Consider the following 24,707-nt stretch of genomic DNA (forward strand, 5'->3'; position numbering starts at 1 on the left):
AACTGGCAATAATTGAGAAGTCAGTGAACACAAACCAATTTTGGAATAACTGGAACAATCTGAAAAAAAAACTGACCATGAAGAATTAGCAATCCAAAATAGAGAAATATGGGAAAGTCATTTCCAAACACTGTTTAATAAAAGTACAAACAAACACAAACTGTAAACAAAACCAAACAATCAACCAATTGGGAAAACTAGAATTAGCAATCAAAGATAACAAAAACCCATTAGATTTCCCAATAACTGATAAAGAACTTAAAGAAAAAATAAAAAACCTCCAACTCAAAAAAGCATCTGGACCTGATGGGATATTAAATGAAATGATAAAACACACAAGCAGTAAAATTTCAATTGTCCATTCTAAAACTATTCAATGTGATTCTAAGTGTAGGTCACTTCCCTGACATCTGGAATCAAGGCTTGATAACACCAATCTTTAAAAATTGAGATAAATTTGATCCTAACAACTACAGAGGCATCTGTGTGAGCAGCAACCTGGGAAAGTTATTCTGTAGCATAATAAATGCTCGACTATTAGACTTAATCACCACACAAAAGGTACTGAGTAGAAGTCAAATTGGATTTTTACCAAATTACCGTACATCAGACCACATCTATACATTACATAATCTAATTGAAAAACATGTTAAACAAGACAAAAGGGAAAATATATGCATGATTTATTGACTTTAAAAAAGCTTTTGACTCAATTTGGCACCAAGGACTGTTTTATAAACTTACTGAAAGCGGCATAGGAGGTAAAACCTATGACCTTATCAAATCAATGTACACTGAAAGTAAATGTGGCCTAAAAATCGGCACCCAATGTACGAGGTATCTTTCCCAAGAGTGTGGTGTGAGACCGGGTTGTTGCTTAAGGCCAACATTATTTAACATTTACATCAATGAACTGGCAAGCAGTCTGGAGCGATCCGCAGCCCCTGGCCTCACACTACACAACTCACAGATCAAATGCCTGCTGTATGTAGACGATTTAGTTCTGCTGTCTCCCAATCAACATGGTTTACAACAGAAGCTGGACCTGCTAGAACAATACTGCCAGACCTGGGCCCTGACAGTCAACCTGAAGAAAACCAAAATAATGATCTTCCAGAAAAGATCCAGATCCCAGGGAACACAACACACATTTACAAAAACATCCAACTGAGACCCTGCATGCAGAACTGTGTAAAAATATATTACACGTGCACCAGCATACAACAAATAACGCATGCAGGGCAGAATTAGGCAAATATCCTCTAATCATAAAGATACATAAAAGGGCAATTCAATTCTGGAAACATCTGAAACTCAGTGACCGCCAATCATATCAATATAAAGCCCTGCAACATCAAGAGATGAGAAAAGAAACCAGATCCAGAGCTTCAGTCCTGATGCTTCACTAACATCTACCGATGCTCTGAATCACATCAGATTCAATCAGATTACTACACAAATCAAACAGAATTACATGACTCACTGGCAAACGCAAACAGAACAACAGAGTAAAATGCGATGCTATTGGACTCTAAAGAGAGAGTACAGTATGGCAGAGTATCTGTACACAGTGTCAGATAGGAAACTGAGAAGCACGCTGACCAGATACAGACTCAGTGGACACAAGCTGATGATAGAGACGGGCAGACACAGAAAAACATGGCTGCCAGCGGAGGAGAGACTGTGTTCACTTTGATCTGAATCAGATGGAAACAGAACTGCACTTCCTAACAGAATGCCCCAAATACACGGACATACGGTGAGTGTTCTTTGATAAAATACAGCAGATCCATCAGACATTTAAAACTTCCTCCTTGACTCGTGATTTACAGGGGCGTGTCTAGAGCATTTTCAGTGGGGGGGGCCATGCTGGGGCACTGCCTCCAAATGGGGTGGCCGCCAGTGACCAAACAAAAAAGCTAAATTCTACAATATATTATATAAATTCTATTGATTTTATTTAATTTTTTTAACTTGAATAAAGTTACTCGTAAACAAATGCAGTAATAAAGCACATTGTTGGTTAATTTCGTTTTTTGTCATCCCTGTATATATCCATTAAGTTACATTTCAGAATAAATTTTAAAAAAAAAATCTTTGAAAGAAACTCCCTATATCTTCACTTATTGTTCTTGTTATTCTCAATCTCAAAAAAAAAATTCAAATTGTGAATGAAATGCACAGAATGCATCCATGTCATTTCACGTGTAAATGACTAAGTTAGGCCTGACAATTTAACTGACTATTTAACTGACTTACTCTCATGCATTAACAAGTAACGTGTCACCAGACAATTATTACTATGGAACATTCTGTGCATATTGTCATTTGGTGCAATCTTGCTATGTGGTCACTGTCACAAAATAAACTGATACAAAATATGGAAATCACCATGACTGTTTATTGTTTGATAGCACCCAGCGTATTTTACTTTTATTGTGTTTTATTAAATGTTGACTGAACATTCGATTGAAATCAACCACGACCGACATGAGCAGAGCCTGACAGGGTAAAAACATTGATCTGAGAAAACCATACAAACATATTAAACCAAACACAAAGGTTACCAACCAGCTCTTTGTTTGGTGTCTTGTGATGTGTCGTTCTTGAACAATTAGTTCAAATCTTTACTGTGACTAGGGAAGAGCATGTAGAGTAAATAAAATGGGTCCAAGAATTGAACCCTGTGGAACCCCGCACCCAACAACATGCGTACAGGACCTTGAATTTCCCATGGCCACAAATTCAGACCTGTCTGTGAGGTATGACTCAAACTAGCGCAAGACAGTATTAATAAGGCGAGTGGAGCGATGTAGCCAGTTAAGAAGGATGTTATGATCAGTGGTATCAAATGCTGCTGAGAGATCCAAGAGGATGAGGAGTGATGGTGAGCCAGTGTCAGCTGTCATCAGCAGATCTTTTGTAACTCTCACTAAGGCTGTTTCTGTGCTATGGGCAGAGTGGAAACCAGACTGAAACTTTTCATAGATATTATTGTATTTTAGGTGGTCCTGAAGGTAACTAGCAATTATTTTTCCTAGAACCTTTGCAAGAAATGGCAGGTTGGATATGGGCCTATAATTAGCAGGAGATTTAGCATCAAGGTTGGGTTTCTTTAATAGAGGTTTAGTTATTGCAGTTTTAAGAGCAGGGGGGACATGACCAGACTGGAGAGATTGCTTAAAAATCATGGCGATAAGTGGACTAAGAGCAGGAATGTTTGCTTTTACCAGTACTGTAGGGAGTGGGTCGAGGACACAGCTGGAGGATGTGTGAATAATGCTCGGACCATGCAGCTTTGATGAACTTTGAGTAAGATTTTTGGTGATCCCAATAAGCCAGCTTGTGAACTATAAGTACAGATGCTTTGCTCCATGGCATGTCCAGCTGCCTTCATTTTCTGCAGGTCACTTGTGAACCAGGGAGCCAAGCATGAGAACTAAATTGTTCTAACTTTAATGGGTTTATAATGATCCAAGATGTTCCTCAGAGTGTCACTGTAAAATTCCACGGATTCAGTGACTGATTATATATTTGCAAATTGTAGATTTTGAAGGCATAAAGTCAGGTTTTCTGTGTTTATATTTTTTAGGTTTCTAAAACACATTACACGCTTTGGTTTGGTATATGAACACAGAAAAGGCAGCTCCACGGAAATTCTCTTATGGTCAGATACTGTACGCCCAGCACATAAACAGTTAAATATACATTATATAAACAACTGGTGACCATTTACCATATCCAAGATATACACAAAATAAAACGAATACAGGGTTGAAACAGTGTTTTATGGCTGACTTTAAATGAATAATGAATGAATAATGTAATAAAGATACATTCACCATGTTGTAGTCTTCTCTTCTCATTCTGTAATTGACTGTGATTATTCTGTAGTCTTCTCTTTTCATCATGTAGTCGATCGTGATCTGAAGAGGATTCAGAATAAAGACAAGAGAAAACAGCATTCAGACAACAATGTGAATATAATTTCTGAACAATAACTACAAATTATATGACCTGAGATATACACAAAAATGTATGAATAAACAAGTATAAATATTTTGTGGATGAAAACAGACTTAATACTAAATTAACTTATTGATCACACTTTAGTTTGGGCACCAATTCTCACTACTACCTAACTAACTAATTAACTATTAGTTAACTAACAATTAGTAATTAACTATTACTCAAACTAATTTTCTGCCTAATAGTTGTAACAGTTCGTGTATTCAAATGAAGTTTAGACAAAAAATCCAAAAGAAGAAGGTTTTAATGATGAACAATGGTGAAGAACAAACACATACATTACAGTTCACTACGTTAAGGACTGACAATCTTGAACTACCGGGTTATTAAAGGCAAGGGAAGTAATCTGGCGGATCTGGAGACTCGGGGGCTTTACAGCTGGATCTCTACTGCCCCCCCTCCCCTCCCAAAAAAATACTTGGGAAACTTTACTGGGCTGGACTCGGGGCCTGAAGCAGACACAGGAGCAAACTCTGGGGCTGGAGCTGACACTGGAGCGAGCCCTGGGTTTAACTGGGGATCGGGAGCCCCTCCTGGCTTTAACTTAGTAACAGGAGCCCCTTATGGGCATAACAGGAGATCGGGAGCCTCTTCTGAGCTTGACTTAGGGACAGGAGCCTCTTCTGGGCATAACAGGAGATCGGGAGCCCATCCTGGGCTTAACTGGGGATCAGGAGCCCATCCTGGGATTTAATGGGGATTTGGACTGGGCGGAACCAGCGGAGAAACAGGAGATTGAAGGCTGAACGGAACCAGCGGAGACACAGGAGATTCAAGGCAATTTAAGATAAATATGGCTCGCTCACGCCATGGTGGATCGCTATTTACATGGCGGAATTTGTTGGCAAAAAAGCTGAAAGCTTCTCAAGCGAAGAAACCAATCTGCTTGTGTGCGAAGTTAAAGCGCGTTAGCAGATCATCTATGGGTCAAGCAGGAATCCACCAAAGCCCCACGCGATGAGTCAGTTAATATATATGTGTGTATTGGCATGATTGTTCAATTATTTTGGCAATTTCATTCATCATTATAAGTAGTAATAGGCTGAACTGCAAATAGGTAGCCTAATTCTAATACATGCAATGACTAGACTTCCATTCCATTTTTATATTTATGTAGCCTACACAATAATATTCTTTTACATTGTAATCCTTTAGTTTTTAATATTTGGCATGTTTGTGTGATGCACTGTGGACCCGCCCAGAGGCGCATTTTCTACCAACGCGCTCTTTAAATTACAAAAACAATATTGCGCCATTGACTTTAGACTTTAGACCAGGTTTGAGTTGGTCTATGTCTCAGTCTATTTTCAGCTCCTTAAAATAGCAATGTATCAGCAATGCGCCTGAACACACCTCTTTTTTTAGACCAGCATGGACTTTGATAATTAAACGACATGTCGCTGGACAGGAAAATGCGAACAGCGCCGGACTGAAACTAGCAAACACACTTGCGCTGCGCCTTGCGTCACATTGTGCCGGGTGTATGATAGGGCCCTAAACGTTTAATCAAGTGAAACATTATGAAGTTTCAAAAACAATACACACTATACCCTTCAAAAGCTTGATGTAAATAATATAAATGTTTTGTTCTTCACCTTGCTCTCTAAACGACACCCTGAGGGCAGCAATTGAAATTCCTTCAGCAAAGTATGGTCCAAATTTACTCAAATTAAATGTGCTTTAATTTGAGTAAAATTGTTAAAACCTGTCTATAAATTTCTATGGGTTGACTTTGACTTGTTCCGATGATTTTCCTGCCACTTTGACAAGATTATTTAACGTATTCCTATTTAACAATGTGAGATTATAGAACCAGACCACAATACAGAAACAAACATAAGATATAAAATAAAGTCAACATTTTGGTGCACACACTGAATGTACTCATCTTCCTTAAAAAATAAAATGATTAGTTGCTGTATTTTCTTACAAACAACTGATATATTTGTGTCAAAGCTTAGTTTGTCATTGATTATAATCCCAAGATATTTATGATTGTCATCCCAATATCCTCTCCGTCTATGTTCGTCAACTCTGGACTCAGTGTTGATCTTCCAAAATCAATGAACATATCCTTGGTTTTTCCCACATTTAATTAAAGCTGGAATTACTACACCATGTCTAAAAGTAGTCTTCTACAGCACCATGTCCTCGATCCTGTTCCTGTAGTGACTCGCTATCACGGAGTCGTCTGCATGTTTAATAATATGCCTGTCCTCAAATGAATTACGACAATCATTTGTGCAAATTATATATAACAAGAGTGACCAACAACAACCTGAGGAGAGCCCATGAAACAAAATAACTGCTTAGAAAATACACTGTGATTTTAACACAATGTGGCCTTTCTGTTAAAAAATCTAAAATCCATCCAGCAACATTTATATAGTAAGCTGAGATATTATTTTTTCTATTAACAAATGTGCCTTTATGGTGTTAAAAGCAGAATAAAAATTGATGAACAACATCCTGGCCCATGTTTTTGGTTTTTCTAAATGTTTCTTCACCAGATTAAAATGATAGCATCATCCACACCTCTACCTTCTCTATAGGAAAACTGTAATGAGTCAAAGCTGGTCTCTGTCTTCTGTAAAATCAATTCCTTTACTACTTTTTCAAAGCATTTCATAATAAATGATGTTAGTGCAGGTGATCTAAAATCATTTAAATTCTTGGTAACTTTACATTTTGGCACATGGATTATGTTAGGTTTTTTTACATATCAAATCTGAACTGTTTTCGTTTTATTAGAGAACAGTTGTAACATCACGCAGCTTTATTGTTTATGCATGCAATGGTTTTTTCACATTTGTCATACTGTATAACAGCGTGGTCACAAACATCAGCATCCACTTTGAAACCAGTTATTTCTCTATATAAACAGGCAATTAAGATATTTGACAAAAAACCAATTAGATTGCATCATTGTGATATCATGCAAAAGCATAAGCTTTTTACTTTTGAAAATTTAGTAAATTTTAGTATTTTGAAATTGACTTTTAAATATTTGAACAACTGTGTGTCACCAGGCGTCAGGGCTCTTTTAGTGGGGATTGTGTGCTCCCGAAAGTTTAGAACATCTTTTGGACAGTCTAGCTTCTCATTCAGAGGGGCTACACTATGGAACTCTCTTCCCACTGGATTCAAATTGCAGAACAATATTAACATCTTCACCAGAGAGCTCAAACAGTGGCTTAAATCGAGCCAAAGTTGTTCCCATTTGTAAATTGTGCCGTGTTTTGTTTAACAATGAGTTTTTTCTATTGTAAAAGCCCCTATGGACAGGTGTTGAAAATTAGCACTATTTAAAAGGGCTATAACACTTTAAACATTGCATCTGGTTTGTCCAATGTTATTGGTATGTCCATACGAAATAAATAAATAAATATTTTGGGAACTTTTTGTACTTAAAGAGACTCAATATAGTCTCAATATAGACTCAAAAATATAATGAAGAATTCCTCATAATTGATCTGCACCAGTCCTTAACACCTTAGTTTAAGTTTAATCCCCTTCATCCCACATGGGACATAAGGCCGCAACTAACTCTCTCCATCTGGGCCTGTCCAGGGCTTTGTACTGTGCTTCCCCCAATGAGAGCCCCATTTCTTCCAGCTCTGTCTCCACTGTACGTCGTTATGTTATTATTGGCCTGCCATGTTTACATTTGCCAGGTGGTGTCCAACGCAGTGCCACTTTAGGTATCCTTTCCCAGGGCATCCTAAGTACATGACCGAGCCATCTTAATCAATGTATCTTGATCTCCTGAGATATGGTATTTGATCTTGTCTTTATGTACAGATTGGTGTTGGAGATTGTATTGGGCCAGTATATGTTACAGGCAACTATTATGGAAGGCATCTAACTTGTTCATGTCTTCTTTCACTACTCTCCAACATTCAGAGCCATTCAAAAGCACTGATTTAACATTGCTGTTATAGAGCTTGATCTTTGTTTTAAGGCTTAGATGTTTGTACTTCCAGATGGTTCTGCTAAAAACTCCTCTTGCTTTAATTATTCAGGCCTTGGTATCTTTTTGGGTTCTGTTATCAATGCTAATAACACTACCAAGATATGTGAAATCATTTACATCCTTGGCTGTCTCTCCCTCGATAACAGAAACAAGAGAATTAATATGCATAGTCTGCGTCTTCTGTTTTTTTATATGTAAGCCAACTTATTTAGCATATCTGCTCAGCATATTTGTTTTTTCCAAGCTAAAACCTCCCGCTCTCTCTTGTGAAGCCCATTCGGAAGTGACTTAAACTGTAATTCATCGACTGGCCGCTAGAGGCTGGCTGCAAATGGGAGTCAATCCCATAGACTCCCCATGTTAAAATGTCAATCTTTACAGCATAAAAAAAAAAAAACATGTTTACAGCCTGGTTCAAAAAATTATTTAGGTCGATATAGTTAATTTGCCCTTCGTGACAACTGAGTGGGGGTGAATTGTCTTATAACTCATCCATTTAAATTATATTAAGCCTCAAAGTTCTGCATAATTAAGGGCATGGCCACTTGAGTGACTTGGATTGCCGCAGCTGTCATCGGTGTCGTGCTAGGTGGGTGTGGTTTCAGCAACCAGCTCCCACATTTTTGCCCATTTTCACTTATGCGAGAGTGGCACGCGGTGACTTCAAAAACGCTCTTCAGAAACCAATGGGTGATGTCATGGACACTACATCCATGTTTTTTATACAGTCTATGCTTGATACCTATGCAACACATTAAGAATCTTGAAGATTCTTCTTGTGAGCAGCCAATCGAGTTTCATATTCAAAACACCATGTTAGAGACTGACAGTCATAAACTTTCCCTCCAAAAGCACGAGTCACGATTGGCTCTTTGACCCCCGAGAGATGTGACCTCGATAGAAGGCCTCACATCAGTGACCCGCTTTTCAGTTTGTGGTTTTGTTAGATTCTGTGAAGATGAGGATGTGAGCTAGAACCCTTCTGAAACCCTTAAGTTTTCAACAGGCTTCGGCTTTGTCTTTACATTCACCAACAATCTTCGGATCTCAGCTGACATCTCTCTTAGCTCTTCTTCACTTTCCATCTGGGAGAAAACTCCTTTTGCACGTCCCTCTGTTCATTGAAAACGAAGTCATAGAGTTTGCGCTGTTTTGAGTGCCGGGAATACGGCCACATAAGAGACTCGTGCCCTCAAAAGGAAATTTTGGACCAAGCTAGGACAAGTGAGAGGGAAGAAACATTGGTGTGTAAAGATGTGGAGGTGAATCAGAAGACAGGAGAGGAATCAGGCTCGGAAGAAGGTCCTGTGGCTGTGGCTGAGACGAATAAAGACAATGGATTGGAGGTGAGTGAGACCGTTGTGAGTAACCTAAAGCACGTTGACAATGAAAAGCCGAGTTGTAGAGGTGTAAATGGTACTGCACATGTAAAAGAGAAGTTTGTAGGTAGTCAGGTAGGCTTACACGTCGGTGAGGAGCTGTCCGCGAGTATAGAGTAGGAGGAGGAGGATGATGTTGAAGTCATGACGCAGGATGATATGAAGGATGATGAGAGCTTGTCAGATTTGTTAGATCTCTATAAAGCTGATGATGATTTGTACTCTGTGGAACAGATAAATGCTTTCTTGGATGAGACTAAAGGGAAAAGGGTAGAGATAGGAGATTTCTTCCCTGATAAGGAAAAGTTTGTTGCTTCTGTAGTGTGGGCACGTAAAACGTACAATCATACTGTGTTATCCCAACAGAAACGCTATAGGCTTAAGAAGTACATAACGACGATTAGACAGGATAGAAAGAATGTGAATGAAAGAAGAGTTCGAGGTAAAGCTGTGTATTATCTAATATGTGGGGAAGTCGTGGCCTAATGGTTAGAGGGTTGGACTCCCAATCGAAGGGTTGTGGGTTCTAGTCTCGGGCCGGATGGAATTGTGGGTGGGGGGAGTGCATGTACAGCTCTCTCTCCACCTTCAATACCACGACTTAGGTGCCCTTGAGCAAGGCATCGAACCCCCAACTGCTCCCCGGGCGCCGCAGCATAAATGGCTGCCCACTGCTCCGGGTGTGTGCTCACAGTGTGTGTGTGTGCACTTCGGATGGGTTAAATGCAGAGCACAAATTCTGAGTATGGGTCACCATACTTGGCTGAATGTCACTTCACTTTCACTTAAATAGACAGTATGACTTCATACATGCTTTTGTGTGTGTTTTTTTCTTCTTTCCTGCTTTTCTTTCTATTCTTTCTTTTTCATGGAGTATCTCAAAATAGGTTCTCTTAATGTGAATGGTTTGAGGGATAGGAAAAAGCAGGCTTTAGTTTCAGAATACTTTAATATTAAGAATATTGCAGTAGGTTTTCTTCAAGAAACCCATAGTAATGTGAGTAACGAGTCTGAATGGGGTTTGTGGTGGAAGGGAGAATATGTTTTAAGTCATGGCTGTAATGTTAGTGCAGGAGTTGCGATTCTTTTTAATCCAACTTTAAAAGTAAAAATTGTATCTAGATATGATATAGAACCTGGAAGACTACTTTTAGTAAGAGTTGAAATACAAAATTGTCATTTTCTTTTTGTTAATATATATGCTCCTAATGGGGGAACAGAAAGGGTTCTTTTATTTGAGAAATTAGGTTGTGTTTTAAAAACTCTTAGTTTAGGAGATATAATTATAATGGCAGGAGACTGGAACTGCACCTTGAATTTTAATATAGATAGAAATGCTGAAGAACCTCACCAGAAATCAGCCTGTGTATTATCTAATATGGTAAAAATTTTAAATCTTGAAGATATTTGCAGAATAAAAAACCGATTGCTTAAACAATACACTTGGGTAAAAGTCACAGATGGTAGAGTTCATGCTGCTAGATTGGATCGTTTTTATATTTCTCGCGATTCAAGAAACCGAGTGGGTAATGTTAATATTATTCCAAATATAATTTCAGATCACAAAATGATAACAATGGACTTTGTCATGTTGAAAGAAAGTAAAATGAGTTTGTATTGGTATTTTATTAATAAGCTTTTACAAGATAATGTTTTTTGTGAGAATTTTAAATTGTTTTGGGAAATATGGCGAAAGCAAAAAGGAAATTATGGTGATATTAAACAATGGTGGGACATTGGAAAAGTGCAAATTAGAGTTTTCTGTCAGCAATATTCATCTTATTCAAAAAGGACATTAAAGATCAGAATACAAGACTTGGAGAATGAGATTTCTGACATAGAAGAGAAAATGATGTCTTAATTAATTTTTTATATGGTCAAGCAAAGTTAGCTATATGGCTAACAAGGAAAGAAAGGATGAATGGGGGTGTTTCTACTGATGTTAACATGACTTTAAAAGGACTGATATCTGCCCGGCTTACTGATGAGTTCACATACTATAAAATGGTTGGAGATCTTGATGCTTTTAAACATACTTGGGCTTTGAATGCTGTTTTATGTGTTTAGAAGATGGAATTTTACATATGAATGTATGAGTTTTTTTGTATATTGATGTAAATTTATGTATTTTGTAAATACTGTTTTATTGGTAATGTTATAATTGTTAAAATAAAGAAAGACTAAAAGTCAAAAATCTCTCTCTCTCTCTCTCTCTCTCTCTCTCCCTCTATTTTTATTTCTCTCTCTCTCACTCTATCTCAGATAACAGTTTACACACATGCTGGCCACATTTAACTGTTTGTGTTTTACCATCCTTCATCTATTTTGTAACCAGTTCAAGTATAACCACAATGAAATACTGTTATTAAACCATTCCCATTATAAATTATGTGCTTGCTGCTAACTAGTCTCAATTCAACATTTACATTAAAGTGATAACTATTGCAATACAATATAGTCACATAATATCTCTCACACATATTTATCTGTTCTAACGTCTCTTATTTCTGGGGTTGGTATAAGTAGCAGTGGGGGGTAATAGACAAGAAAATAAACATTTTTATACCATTGTTCTGTTAAAGGGGGGGGGGTGAAATGCTATTTCATGCATACTGAGTTTTTTACACTGTTAAAGAGTTGGATTCCCATGCTAAACATGGACAAAGTTTCAAAAAATAAGTTGTACGTTTGAAGGAGTATTTCTGTTCCAAAAATACTCCTTCCGGTTTGTCACAAGTTTCGGAAAGTTTTTTTCGAGTATGGGTGTGACGTTAGATGGAGCGGAATTTCCTTATATGGGTCCTAGGGACACTTCTGCCGGAAGAGCGCGCGCTCCCGTATAGCAGAGCACTGAGAGCAGAGGCATTCACTGATCAGAGCGAGAGCGTCGCGAAATGTTACAAAAGGAGTGTGTTTTTGGTTGCCAGGGCAAGACAACCCTGCACAGATTACCAAAGAAAAAACAGCATTAAGGGACCAGTGGATGGAGTTTATTTTTACAGAGCATCAACGGAGTTGTGCAAGTGTTTGTGTTTGTTCCCTGCATTTCGAAGATGCTTGTTTTACAAACAAGGCCCAGTTTGACGCCGGATTTGCATATCGTTTATTTCTTAAGGATAATGCAGTCCCAACGAAAAAGGGTCACGATCCGCGGTGAGTAAACTGCTTTCCTCACGGTAAAGTCACAGCTTCCAAACGCTCTCAACGCCAAAGCCTATTCGCGCTCGTGATTCTTTAGCTTCGCCCACACGTCACGCCTCCAGCCGGTCGTGTTTTTCCGGGAAAAATCGGTACAGACTATCTTTCTCTTATGAATATAATAAAACTAAGACTTTTTGGAGTTATGAAGGATGCAGTATTACTCTATAGGTACTCAAGATTAACAGGATATTGAGTGAAAACGAGCATTTCACCCCCCCTTTAACGTTTCTTTAGTTATTATTCAATCCTACAGTCTGAACCACTGCAGAGAAACCACCCTAACAATCCTTTTCTCAATTAATTTAATTAATTTTAAATCAATTTTTTAAATCATTTTAACATTTTAATACTTTGTTTTTATTGTTTTGATTATTTGTATAATTATTTTAATCCTTCAAATGTAAAGCACTTTGAATTATCATTGTGTATGAAATGTGTTCAATAAATAAACTTGCCTTGTATTAAAAATGATCACCATACTGCCTTATTTACATAAAATATATAAAATAAGAAAACAAGTATTTTACCTCTGTTTTTTCGAGCAAACACAGCTATCAGTATTCCAGCAATCACACTGAGCACAACAGCAACTGAAATCATGACGACTGATGTCCTCCAAGAACTAAACATATTACCTGCAAAACAAAACAGTAATTAAGCACATTGTGTAAAATAAACATATTTTAATGAAATTATTAAAACATATGTAAGGTCCAGGCACTCGGCCCAAGGAAGGTATCTGATGCTGGATGAAGGTTTCCTACGTGTTCGGTCTTTCAGCGCATAGAGTTATTCAATTTAGGTTAAACTCAAATCTTACTCCATTTTATCGTTTAATCTGACTCCATTTTAGTATGACCTTGAATTTAGGTTGAAATACAAATTGGTTGTATGGATTTTTAATTAGTATTATTCTGACATTTGATTATTCTAGTTAACTCATACTTTTATATTAAAGAGCCAGTAAGATGAAAATTCTAAGCTTCCCATCACTGTCTATAAGTCCTGTACATTAGGTTTAAATCCATCCAAGGTTAAAAAACATTGTCATTTTGTCAAAATATCATTTTAAAAATTACCTCAATTCTCAGAGATCCCCAAACGGTTCGCGCGAAGCTGTTCAAAAGATTCAGTTTCCTTAAACCCCACCTTTCGGTAGCATACTGTGTTCTGATTGGTCAACTAACATAGTTTTGATTGGTTGTTCCGCACACAACTTCACGGTAAACGATGCGTTAGCATCTTTTTGGGGTGAATTATGTCTTATTCCTCTCACGAAGCAAACAGTAAAATAAAAAAAACTTGAACAGTCTCGCTGCTTTTTCTTCTGTGTGGGTGTATTCAAGCCGCGGGCTTCAGTCTGAATCTGAATAGCGCGTTCAGCGCGGGGGCGTGGTCACATTAGATATAACGAAGGGAGACATGAAAAACAGACATCACGTTGTTTTCATATGGATTACTTTATCACAGAATATCTGTTTTCGGCAGCACTTGTTTAGTTTTAAAGTAGACATGTCAAGCTTTCTATAGATATCTCTCTCATGTCTCTTCGTTGAGTATTCACCGAGTTACAGTTCATTTTAATGACGTGTTTGTAAATGAAGATCTGCGCAGATATGCTGCAGACAGCACACATACTGATAAGACGCTCGGGAGAAAACAAACACATAACTTCATAATCATTCTTCGCGTTGTGATTCGGAGATGCTCGTTGGTCTAAATAAAGTTGGTAATGAACCCTCTTTTATGGCCAAACGCTTTGAAACTCCCGCTGTACTCACCGAGATTAGAAAAGCGGTCATCAGTGAAATGTTGTGAACACAGCAAGGATTTGTTGTACTGCTCTGGTATTGTGGTAAAAAAATTATTTTAGCCATTGGTTCTTCTGATCTTCATTCTTTGGCAGTGAAAATAAAACAAACTTGCCTTTACAATTAAAAACACACTGTCTCCTCGACATGATGCTATCACACCAACCAGAGTGTCTGTGTGTGTGTGTGTGTGGTGTGTGTGTGTGGGGGTGGGGCAGGTCAGAGTTCAGTTTCCGGAGATTATTATGCAAAGTGTTCCTAGTGACGTACATAGAGATGGGCAAAAGATTTTAAATCTATAACGACTCGTTTCAGCGATTCAGAGTCGACTCCTTACTTTAGAAGCCAATAACTTTATAAATCGTGTACTTTTTGGTTTAATTGCTTTGCACATTGTTTACACTGATGGACAGCTACATCATACACTGTAATACAGGTAATTTTTGATTTCCCATCTGTGTGGCTCTTTAACTCGTTCATTCGGATGCTCATGTTGCTAACAAGGATACAACGTAATCTACTAGAGTAAATAATTACAGAGTAAAACAGAATAAAATCAAATGTAACAATTTATTATCAGTCAGGTAAATGTGTGTTCTGCCAATTACATATCCAATTGACACATATCAAATCATAGCATTATAAAACATCAAATTCTCAAAGATTAATCTAAAAGTAAAATAAGCATACCTGAACCCAAACATCCCCCGAGATGGAGACAGGAACTAACAATTGGAATTTGCATTAACTCAGGTCCCAAGCCATGGTGGTTTTACAACCCAAAGGGAATAGAGGGTAATTTACATGGAGGACCCTGTGAAAGCTCTCTCCCATCACAGTAATCAAGATATCTCTTGACTTTTCTTATCTGTATTATCTTCTAATCTACGTTTGTAAGATCGAGACGATTGTACCAGTTGCACTGAGACATTTCAAATGATACTAGACATGAGTGTTAGTTCAATTGCATTGACATTTTCATTTAATAATTTTTTAGCTGATTGAGTAGAAGGAAGCATGGGTGGGGGGATTTGTAATGAAACAAATGGCCAGAAGGGAAGGAGGTCTCCTGCTCCTCCACTCTGTGGGGTGTCTCAAAGATGGTCATGCGTGTTTGTATTGTCTGTTTCTCAGGAGATCAAAATATCTCAGGTTCTTTCATCCTTATAATGTTCAGTACTGAGTTGTACATAGAAAGTAAAATGTTTAAGCTTTACATAATGTAATGGACTAAGCTGATAATCGTTTAGTCTTTTTACTACATCGAAAATACCACAAGTAGATGTGAAAACTACAATAACAGAAGTGTCAGTACTTACTTGAGCTGATAATCTGTGTCTCCAGCATGTGATGTCTCAGTCTGACTCTGCAGTGAATCTTGTCGTCACTGTGATGTACAGTAGTGGTGTGTTTCACACTGAATCTGTCTGTGTTTCTGACTGTCTCTGTAGTTTCTGAACTCAAACTGACTCCTTTACTGTCCAGCCACTCAAGATCAGGTTCAGGATACCAGCCTTCAGATTCACACTGAAGATGAAGCCCTCCTGAATGATCAAACCCATCTACAACGATCACTGGAGGACGTCCTACAGCTACAGACCGACAAGAAGAACATTCTGTTGTTGTTCTGGCTTTTTTCATTTAGTTAGAGCATGTTAAAGCTGGAATACACTACACCAGTTTTGCCCGATTTTACCCCAATTTACAGTCTGGAGAGGTTGACTCTAGTTGATGAAAGTCAGAGCTAGTCTGCAGATCTGAGTTGACAGAGTTCCTAGAAAATCATGTATAGTATGATGGACACAGATGGATTTTTTTTAAGTCAGACTTTGATTCCATCCAAACATGTTTGATATTTTGAGCCGATTTTACAACACATATTGTTTTCATTTGTAACGCATCTCCTAGCAACAAGACACATGTCTCTGCATGAGTTTGTTATCAAAAAACCTGAAAGTCTGGTAGTGTGTGATCCACAATCGTTTAGAGTATGATGGCCAGATTTATTTTGTGATTACAAATATAATTTAATACAAAGTCGTTAAGTGTATGGTTTTAAAATATTTTTAGAAGTTTTAGAAGTTGTGTAGTGTGTTTTAGCCTTTAGTTTTCACTGGTTTACTCACCCTCAACTCTGACATCAACAGTGGTATCATCATACCAGGATTTGGACTGAATAGAACACTTATAAAGTCCTTCATCAGAGACTTGGACTGATGAGAGTTTGAGTGATGCATCTCCTCTCTGTAGTTCTTGATGATTCAGTTTTGTTCTCTCTCTGTAGGACTGACTCTGATCTCTGTTTCTGTATTCATGATCCTCATAAAGATGCACTTGTGTATCTTTCTGATCAGATCTAAACCACTCCACTCTCATGTCCACAACACTGATGTTGGGTTTGACTGAACAGGGCAGAATCACATCTTCACCAGCTACAGCAAACACAGGATCTGAAGATCCCATGACTTCATACCGCTCTGTTACAAGAGAAAGAGAACCAGTCAATTGAACTGTCATCCTTCAAGGACTACAGGACAACTGTAAAGCAGTGACTGTCCTTCTCCACACAGCTCTGCATCTGATCATCTCTGCTTGAAAACACTGCTTTTGTGTGTTTTTCCTGTTTTATTAAACATTAATAAATGGCTCTTTGTAAGCTTTATTCTAACCAAGTAAATGGTTAATGTACAGTGACCTGGTCATTATCACATGAACTAGCTAAACTTTAATTATAGCCTAAATATATTTCAGCTGGAGGATGAATGATCATGTAAACACACTTCAGCTCTTTTCATGGGTGTGAATAATTACCTGATATTGAATCTGTAATTCCACTCATAATCAGCAAAGTCAAACAAATGAACTTCATCTCTAAAGGACACAAAGGAAAATAAATTATTTTAATAAACAGTCAGCTCGTGTGTTAACATACACGTGTTCACTCTGAATACTTGCACTTACACATCTAAAATCAACTGGTTAAATTAGTCCAAAGCAAGACACAAATGCACATTAAATTTATCATTTTAAAAAATGTATTTGTATGGTTTAAAGGCACCTGAAGTCACATAAACACTTGTTTAGGTAAATGTAGTGGTGCATCTTTGCTTTAAAAAGTGGTGGGGGCAATTTGTTTTGTTAGTTTTTTATTTAATAAAATAATTTACTTGGGCACTGGGTTTAGAGTTGAAAATACTTCTATTCAGGGAACCAAGGTTACATACGTAACTGAGATGTTTCCTTTCATAGGTTTACTTCAATGCTGCGATGACGTCATTGCTTTGGGTACGATATACTATAATGTCTGACATACCTAAGATCGCTGGAAGACTATGGACAGTCTGCTCAAGAGCCATCCTCACATCTAGACAAGTAGAACTTGATGAAAGTGCTAGGAGAGGACTAACTTGCCACTGCACAGACATCTCCCAACAAAAGCTCTTTAAAGAGAGCCTGAGAAGAAGCCATTGCTCTGGTAAAACGAGCACGCATCTTTGAGGTGAAGTCACACCATGCGCCTCATAGGCTAAAGATATAGTATTATCTGCATAGAAGGGGGAAAACCTCCAACCACTTGCTGAAAGCGAACAGTGTCGAAGCAACCTTAGGATATACTTGGCCTAGGAAGCAGTAAGACTTAACCAACTTAATAATGGAAAAGTCCATACAAGAGGAGCTGACAGAGCCTGCAGATCCTCATTCCTCTAATAGAGATAGAAGAATGCAAATTATCTTACAGACTTAAACGGCTCAAATGGATGGCTTGCTAGGCCTTCCAACCGAAATATGTCCCAAAAAGGATCTGTGTTGGGTGGAAAGGCCTAAGCCATCTCATCCCTGCATAAATGGGAAACCAGAGTGTGACATCCCTCTGAAACACCTATATGGGTAATGCTCAGCAGATATGACAGCCACATAAACCTGTGGCAGGTCCCTACAGGGTTATGGACTGCTTCCAGATTCTGTCCACTTAAGGGCATACAGCACCATGTACAAGGCCAAAATAGCACCACCAAAAACAGTTGTTCACTCAAACCAACCTTACTCTGAACAGAATCGTTTGGAAGCAAACAGGTAACGGGAAGGCAGAAGACTGGTCCTGGGCTATTGGCTAGAGCGTCCACACCCAGAGGCGACGGAGGAGACAAGGAAACCAGTGTCCATGCTCGAAGCAAACAATCCATTTCCACTCGGCCGTAGCTCTACCATATGAGACTCACCCACCTGATGGTGCAATCTCCATTCTCCAGCCTTCAAACTCGGCTGTCTTCAAAGTCCACTCCTGAGTCCAGGTGACCCGGGACGGGAACTGCTCTGATCGACAGGAACCTGGTCTGTGTCCATAGAAGAACACGTCTCACCAACCTGACAGGCGATGAGTGTGTAATCCTCTCTGACCAATGTATGAGACTACAGCCATGTTGTCAGTCCTTGACCTAATGTGACAGTCACTCAATTGGCGTTCAAGGCCAGTTCAATGGAATAAAGTATTGCCAAGCTTCATTCAAAAAGCAAACCTGAGGAACTTCCTGTGTCTCTTGATGATCTGGATGCAGAATTACGCATCCATTACACAAGGATGGTCACAAACCAATCTCTGGTTCAGATAGAGACAGGATGAACATCTCTGTCAGCATTGTGACACTGCTTACTCCAAGCACAAGGTTAGGTGATGCAAATCCAATCAACCCAAATAAGCTGGATGGTGTAACCATACGACAGCCTGATCCTCCCTTATGAGGCCCAGAGACACCCGAGTTGTGGGAAAAACCTCTGAAACAGGAATGGATACTAAATCAGGCATGCCAGCACCAACCACAGAGTGTTGACTTTGATGTCAACATAGGCCCTGCACCAATGGCTTTAGGGCTAATCTCTCCATATTCAGAGCTAAAGCACGGAGAATGGTAAAATTAATCCGAAACGCAACATGCGGCGGAACAACTGATAAAATTTCCACAGGACTTGCCACAATCAATCAATCAATCAATCAATCAATCAATAAGACTTATTTTTTTCATTGTTGACTGTAATGAACTTGTAATAAATAATAACAATTTTGCACAAATAGGTACAATAGTTCAAAGATAAAATATACCATTCTTTTTCAGGCCTAACTTGAAAAAAAAATATATAAAATATAAAATATAATGGCATAAAATATACCATTCTAAATATATTTGAATATATAATTTAAATAAATATATTTTTTATAAAAAAATATATAAAATATAAAATATAATGGCATAAAATATACCATTCTTTTTCAGGCCTAACTATTCCAGTTAAGGATGCACTGATCAGGATTTTATTTATTTTACAATCAAATGAGCCGATTCCCATTCTCATTTCCAATTTATTTAGTTCTTATTCTTTTTCTCTTTTTTGTTTTTCGTTTTTACATTTATTAAATGTTTATTTTGCTCTGTTACTGGCCAAACTAACCTTGAGCAAACAAACAAACACTATATGCAACATGAAGCAAGTGCACAAAACAAAAACATCAGATGGGCTGAATTAATATTGTATTATTACTATTTATTATTATTAGTTTTATTTCCTTAATTATATGTGTGTGTGTCTGCACTATGTTTGTACTTTCTGTACCGGAAGCTCCTGACGAAATTTCTTCTGTGTGTAAACACTTGGCAATAAAGCGCTTTCTGATTCCGATGAAACTGCTAATTCAATCTCTGACAGCTAGTGGCGCTTATAGAACACTAGTCTAGCACTGAGTTATTGCTACACGCAGAGCTGTGCAATTGAATAAGTAAATAAAAATCTAAAAATAAATAAACCGCAATGAGTCTTGGGTTATTTAAATAATATGAAGTTATCGCTGTCCCTAACTTGCTGCCTCCCACTTAATTCACTTCCTAAATTAAATGAAAAAAAAAAAATCCTTGGACGCTTATAATACGTCTATCTGGCAACATGACTGAGGCTAAGCTTGCATCCTCAATCACAACTCGCTCAAATGACGAGGCCATATGCAACCTTTTCACGATGATAATATTTATTTATGTATTTTTTAAAACTCAGATAGCTTGCTGAAATACTTCTGCGGCTGCCTCATCTACCTCAGCCATCCTGATCAAGACCTGTCACTGTGAGTCTGATGGCACCTAACCTGCCTTCCGTTTCCACTACACGCCTTCCGTTTCCACTATACTCTCTGTCGCACATACATACATTCTTCTCTTACATACATACATTCTATATATGTATGTGTGTATGTGAAAGGAGAATGTATGTGTGTAAGAGTAGAAATATATGTATGTCTGTATGTGTAAGGAAAATGTATAAGTGTGAAAGCAAAAATATATGTATTTGTAAGGAGAATGTATGTGTGTGTGAAAGCAAAAATATATGCATATGAAAGAAGAATGTGTGTGTGTGTAAGAGTTGAAATGTATGCATGTGTAAGAAGAATGTAAGTGTGTGAAAGCAAGAATATATGTATGTGAAAGGAGAATGTAAGTGTGTGAGAGTGCCAGAATGAATTAAGTCTTGCACGGCCCCTCATATCGGGGTGGTGCTTCAGACATTAGGGGTGGGGGGATCGATCTAAATATCGATAGTATCGATGCCAATACTGGTATTGGTATCGGATCGATACAATTGTAATTGAATCGATATTTTAATTTAAATATCTCTCACCTATAATCATTATACTTTGCTCGTGTCGTCTACCTCTACAATCCTGAGCAAACGCTGCTTTCACATCCTGGCCCACTTTGCTACTCCTCCCCCTCCTGCTGCTCTGCTGTGATTCGTTGTTTTGTCGTCACGTGACTTACTGACACAACGCACCGAGGAGCAGCGAACTAAAAACTAATAACTAATAATTTTAATTTAAAAAAAATATTTGCTAAATAATTGATCATTTATCCACCTCAGAAATAATGACATAGACCTACTGCACTCCCCTACACAAAAGTTTTTTTTTTTTTTTTTTTTTTTTTTTTTAAGTAAAAAGTATCGTATTGGTATCGGTATCGCGATACTGACCCTATATTTATTTGGTATCGGATCGATACCAAATTTTGCAGTATTGCCCACCACAATCAAAGCAATGACATCATTGCAGCATTGAAATTAACCTATGAAAGGGAACTAATGTCTTCTTTTCCCCTGACACGCTTGGAATCACTTTGCTGGTGCTTTGAGGCCACTGCTTTATGCGCGGGCTTGAGCGCGGAATGCCTATATATTACAGTATGGTTAATATATTATTATATTAATCAATGTAAGGAGAGCAGGTGTGCGGTAACGGTCTCCTTGTCGGGGGGAGGGTTTCCGCCCCATCCTCGTGCGTGAACATGGCCTGCGTAGCAGAGTGGGTGCGCGCCGATTGGGGTGCAGCCCACGACTTCACCACAAGCTCTTGCATGCCTCAATGCCGTCTGGTAGCAGCTCGACTGGAGGAGCCACGAGTCCACTGTGCGTCCACTGAGTCAGGTGCGTTTTGTAAGTGAGACCCAGCTCTGTGACGGCCTTTCCGAAGACCCTGATGAGCTCCTCCTGGAGGTCTGCAGGGCCCTCTTGGTCGGGGCGGTCTTTTTTCCAAACCTTTTTCCGAAATCGAAAGCGACATGGAGTCATTTTCCTCGCCAGCTCCAAAGAGGACGAAGTTCGCGGGGCGGAAGCTATCGTCCACCACGCCTTCGGACGGGGGAGGGCCCACCAGCAGCTCTCTGGCGGCAGTGGGCCTCATTCCCGCTTTTTTCCGAGCCACTCTGGCTCTGAGAGCACACACTGGCAGCTCGGCACAGTGGGCGCACGTGTGGTCCGTGTGAGAAACCCAGGCAGGTCCCACAGAACTGGTGATGGTCCGAATCTAGCATTAGCAGCCATCGGATGCGGAGAGGAAAACAGGGTGAGTAGTCCTCTATTGCAACTTCCACGATGACTTAGATAAGACTTCTAGCGTGAAGAAAGAGATTCTGACGTAATTTTTGCGCCCATGCATTTTATACTGCCCGCTGACCCGCCAGTATTTGCTTGCTTCGTGTCAATTGGCCAGCTGTCCCTAGCTGGCGTTAGCCAATAAAATTTCAGTGAAAGTGGAAAAGGGAAGAGTTCCCATATACGTCTTAGCTGACGTTATGTTGAGTTACCGCCTCGAGAGGGACCATAATTTTAAAAGATATTTTAGAGATGTTGTAGACAGAGATATATTTCTGCTGTGGCCAGTAACTCAGAAGTGTGGTCTATCAATACCAGGTGGTATTTTGTAGAAATGTAGAAAGACTTCAGTATAATTTCACTTTGAACATAAGCTGCACATTGTTACTTTCGACCTGAAAGGAACTCCGGACATTTAAACTTGATTTATACTGAAAAGATCTGAAAATGCAAACTTTAGGATGTGTTAAAGCACTAAATAACCTGTAGATTTATCATTACTGTGACACGTGAAACAAGAAAAACAACACGACTAATAAAAAAAATTACCGCTTCAATAATTTACTTTTTGTAATCAAAAAACTTCGGGCAACGATGAGGAAATCACGTGATATTTCTCGGCCCCTTCAAGGATTTCATGCTAAATATGCTGTCATGTCTGTGAATGAAAATGCAGAAAGAGGCTCGGAGAAAATCGCTTGTCCCACGTTACTTTCGACCCCGCTCTCCCCTAATATAACGTGCGACTTCTTGACTAGAACAATCTTAGTAGGGGGAAAGCCTTCTAAGCACAAGGAAGCGCTCCATTTTTTTAAAATAAAATGCTATAGGCTAATGACATTACCAAAAGTGCAACAGCTGCAAATAACGTCGCTGGTCGAGTTATGCATGCGTAATGAGTCAACTGTATTTATTTATTTATTTATTCATATTACTCCTACGTTAATATCACAGACTAACCGGTTAAAAGCATGAGAAGTCACACAGACACTTGTTAAGTTAAATGTTTTCGGTTGGTTTTTGACTTACTTTCAGCTGAGAATTGCTGTATTCACAAGAGTTTCTGAATAAATTATTTATATGATTATTTGATATTAACAAAATATTGATACGAGTTATTAAAGATCGAAAGGAGAACCTTAAAGCGATATTTTCGCTTTCACATTCGAGCTATTGTCAAAGACACCGCCCTAATAATCCTGCAGATTTTATAGAAAATTATGTAGTGTATGATAAACACAGATAAACACTTTGATTCCATCCAAACATGTTTGATATTTTGAGCCGATTTTAGCACAGAACCTATTTCAGGCTTTAAACTGTAGATTATTACTGGCTTCTGTGGAGCGCTGCGATTTTTACAATCTGATTAAAGGAAGCCAAAAGATTTTAAATGTCTCTTTACTACAAAACTACAAGCTCAATAGTCCTTTTTTCATTCAAAGCAGATATATTTACTGCAAGTTAAAAATGACAATAATAACAATAAATACTAGTAAGTAATAATAAATATTAATGACAAAATCATTTATATAATAAAAGATATTAAAAGATCAAACTATTTATTGCATTTTTACTTCATGGGGGCTACTGATATTTAAAAAATATATAATTTCTAAATATGAGCATGAGTTTAAGGAATCTACGTTTTTGTATAAAATATTTTGCAAATATTATAATGTAATTAAACAAATAAAATAAAACAAAAAACACACACAAAGAACTTTATATTTTTTTTCCTCCAAAAGTCGCGCGAGGAAATTGCATTAAAACATTTTACCAGAGACCGTCTACGGAGAGCCTTCCCACTCTCTATTAAGTCCTATTGTACCGAATTTTGGTTGCAGTTGCACCTGAGTTCCACTGGGGGCGATCGCCATGAGTGCAAAATGAATGGGAGTCTATGGGGATAGACGGCTAAATTTGTCCCTTTCACCCGATTGCCGTTAATACATCTCAGATCTGATTTTGCAAGTTCAACATGGGTTATAAGGTCAAAAGTTGAATGAATGAGTACTTATTTCCTTTTGATTTCTTACAGGTTGAGTTGTTGTTGCCCATAACACACTAGCATTCTACTAATGAACGCTGATTGGTCAGTGAATGACTGATTACGACCAGAGATACTGCTTGATGGCATCCGAATCAGAATCAGCGGGATCAGAATGTTAAGGCGGACTTTTTCGCCCAAGTTTTTCTTTTCAACGCAGCAACTTTTATCTGCCTAATGACAAGCTGGCTAATGTCCAAAAGAAAGTGCAGAGCACAAAAGCACCAGAGCCGTTAAATAATTAAATTTTTTAACGGTTCTGGAAAGCACCATAGACATTCTCTGAAAGCACCAAAGTGACTGAAGGATTGCCGTAAAGCAGTATCTCTGGTCGTATGATGTGTATGACGTCACTG

The 24,707-nt window shown here is 38.3% G+C and overlaps 1 protein-coding gene across 1 annotated transcript in view; it reads right to left on the minus strand.

The window, feature by feature from the left end:
* Nucleotides 1-23,444, minus strand: part of LOC113050546 (butyrophilin subfamily 1 member A1-like) — a 36,135-nt gene extending 12,691 nt beyond the window's left edge. Inside the window, exons 1-6 of the mRNA XM_026213587.1 lie at nucleotides 23,331-23,444; nucleotides 17,205-17,264; nucleotides 16,520-16,870; nucleotides 15,713-15,985; nucleotides 13,110-13,217; nucleotides 3,843-3,926 (exon numbers count right to left, since the gene is read on the minus strand). Coding sequence (XP_026069372.1) covers nucleotides 3,843-3,926; nucleotides 13,110-13,217; nucleotides 15,713-15,985; nucleotides 16,520-16,870; nucleotides 17,205-17,262 — 874 coding nt within the window. The 5' untranslated portion in view covers nucleotides 17,263-17,264; nucleotides 23,331-23,444. The remainder of the gene's footprint in view (nucleotides 1-3,842; nucleotides 3,927-13,109; nucleotides 13,218-15,712; nucleotides 15,986-16,519; nucleotides 16,871-17,204; nucleotides 17,265-23,330) is intronic.
* Nucleotides 23,445-24,707: the final 1,263 nt, after the last annotated feature.

Source organism: Carassius auratus, chromosome 3 (genome assembly GCF_003368295.1).
Source record: "Carassius auratus strain Wakin chromosome 3, ASM336829v1, whole genome shotgun sequence".
NCBI lineage: Eukaryota > Metazoa > Chordata > Actinopteri > Cypriniformes > Cyprinidae > Carassius > Carassius auratus.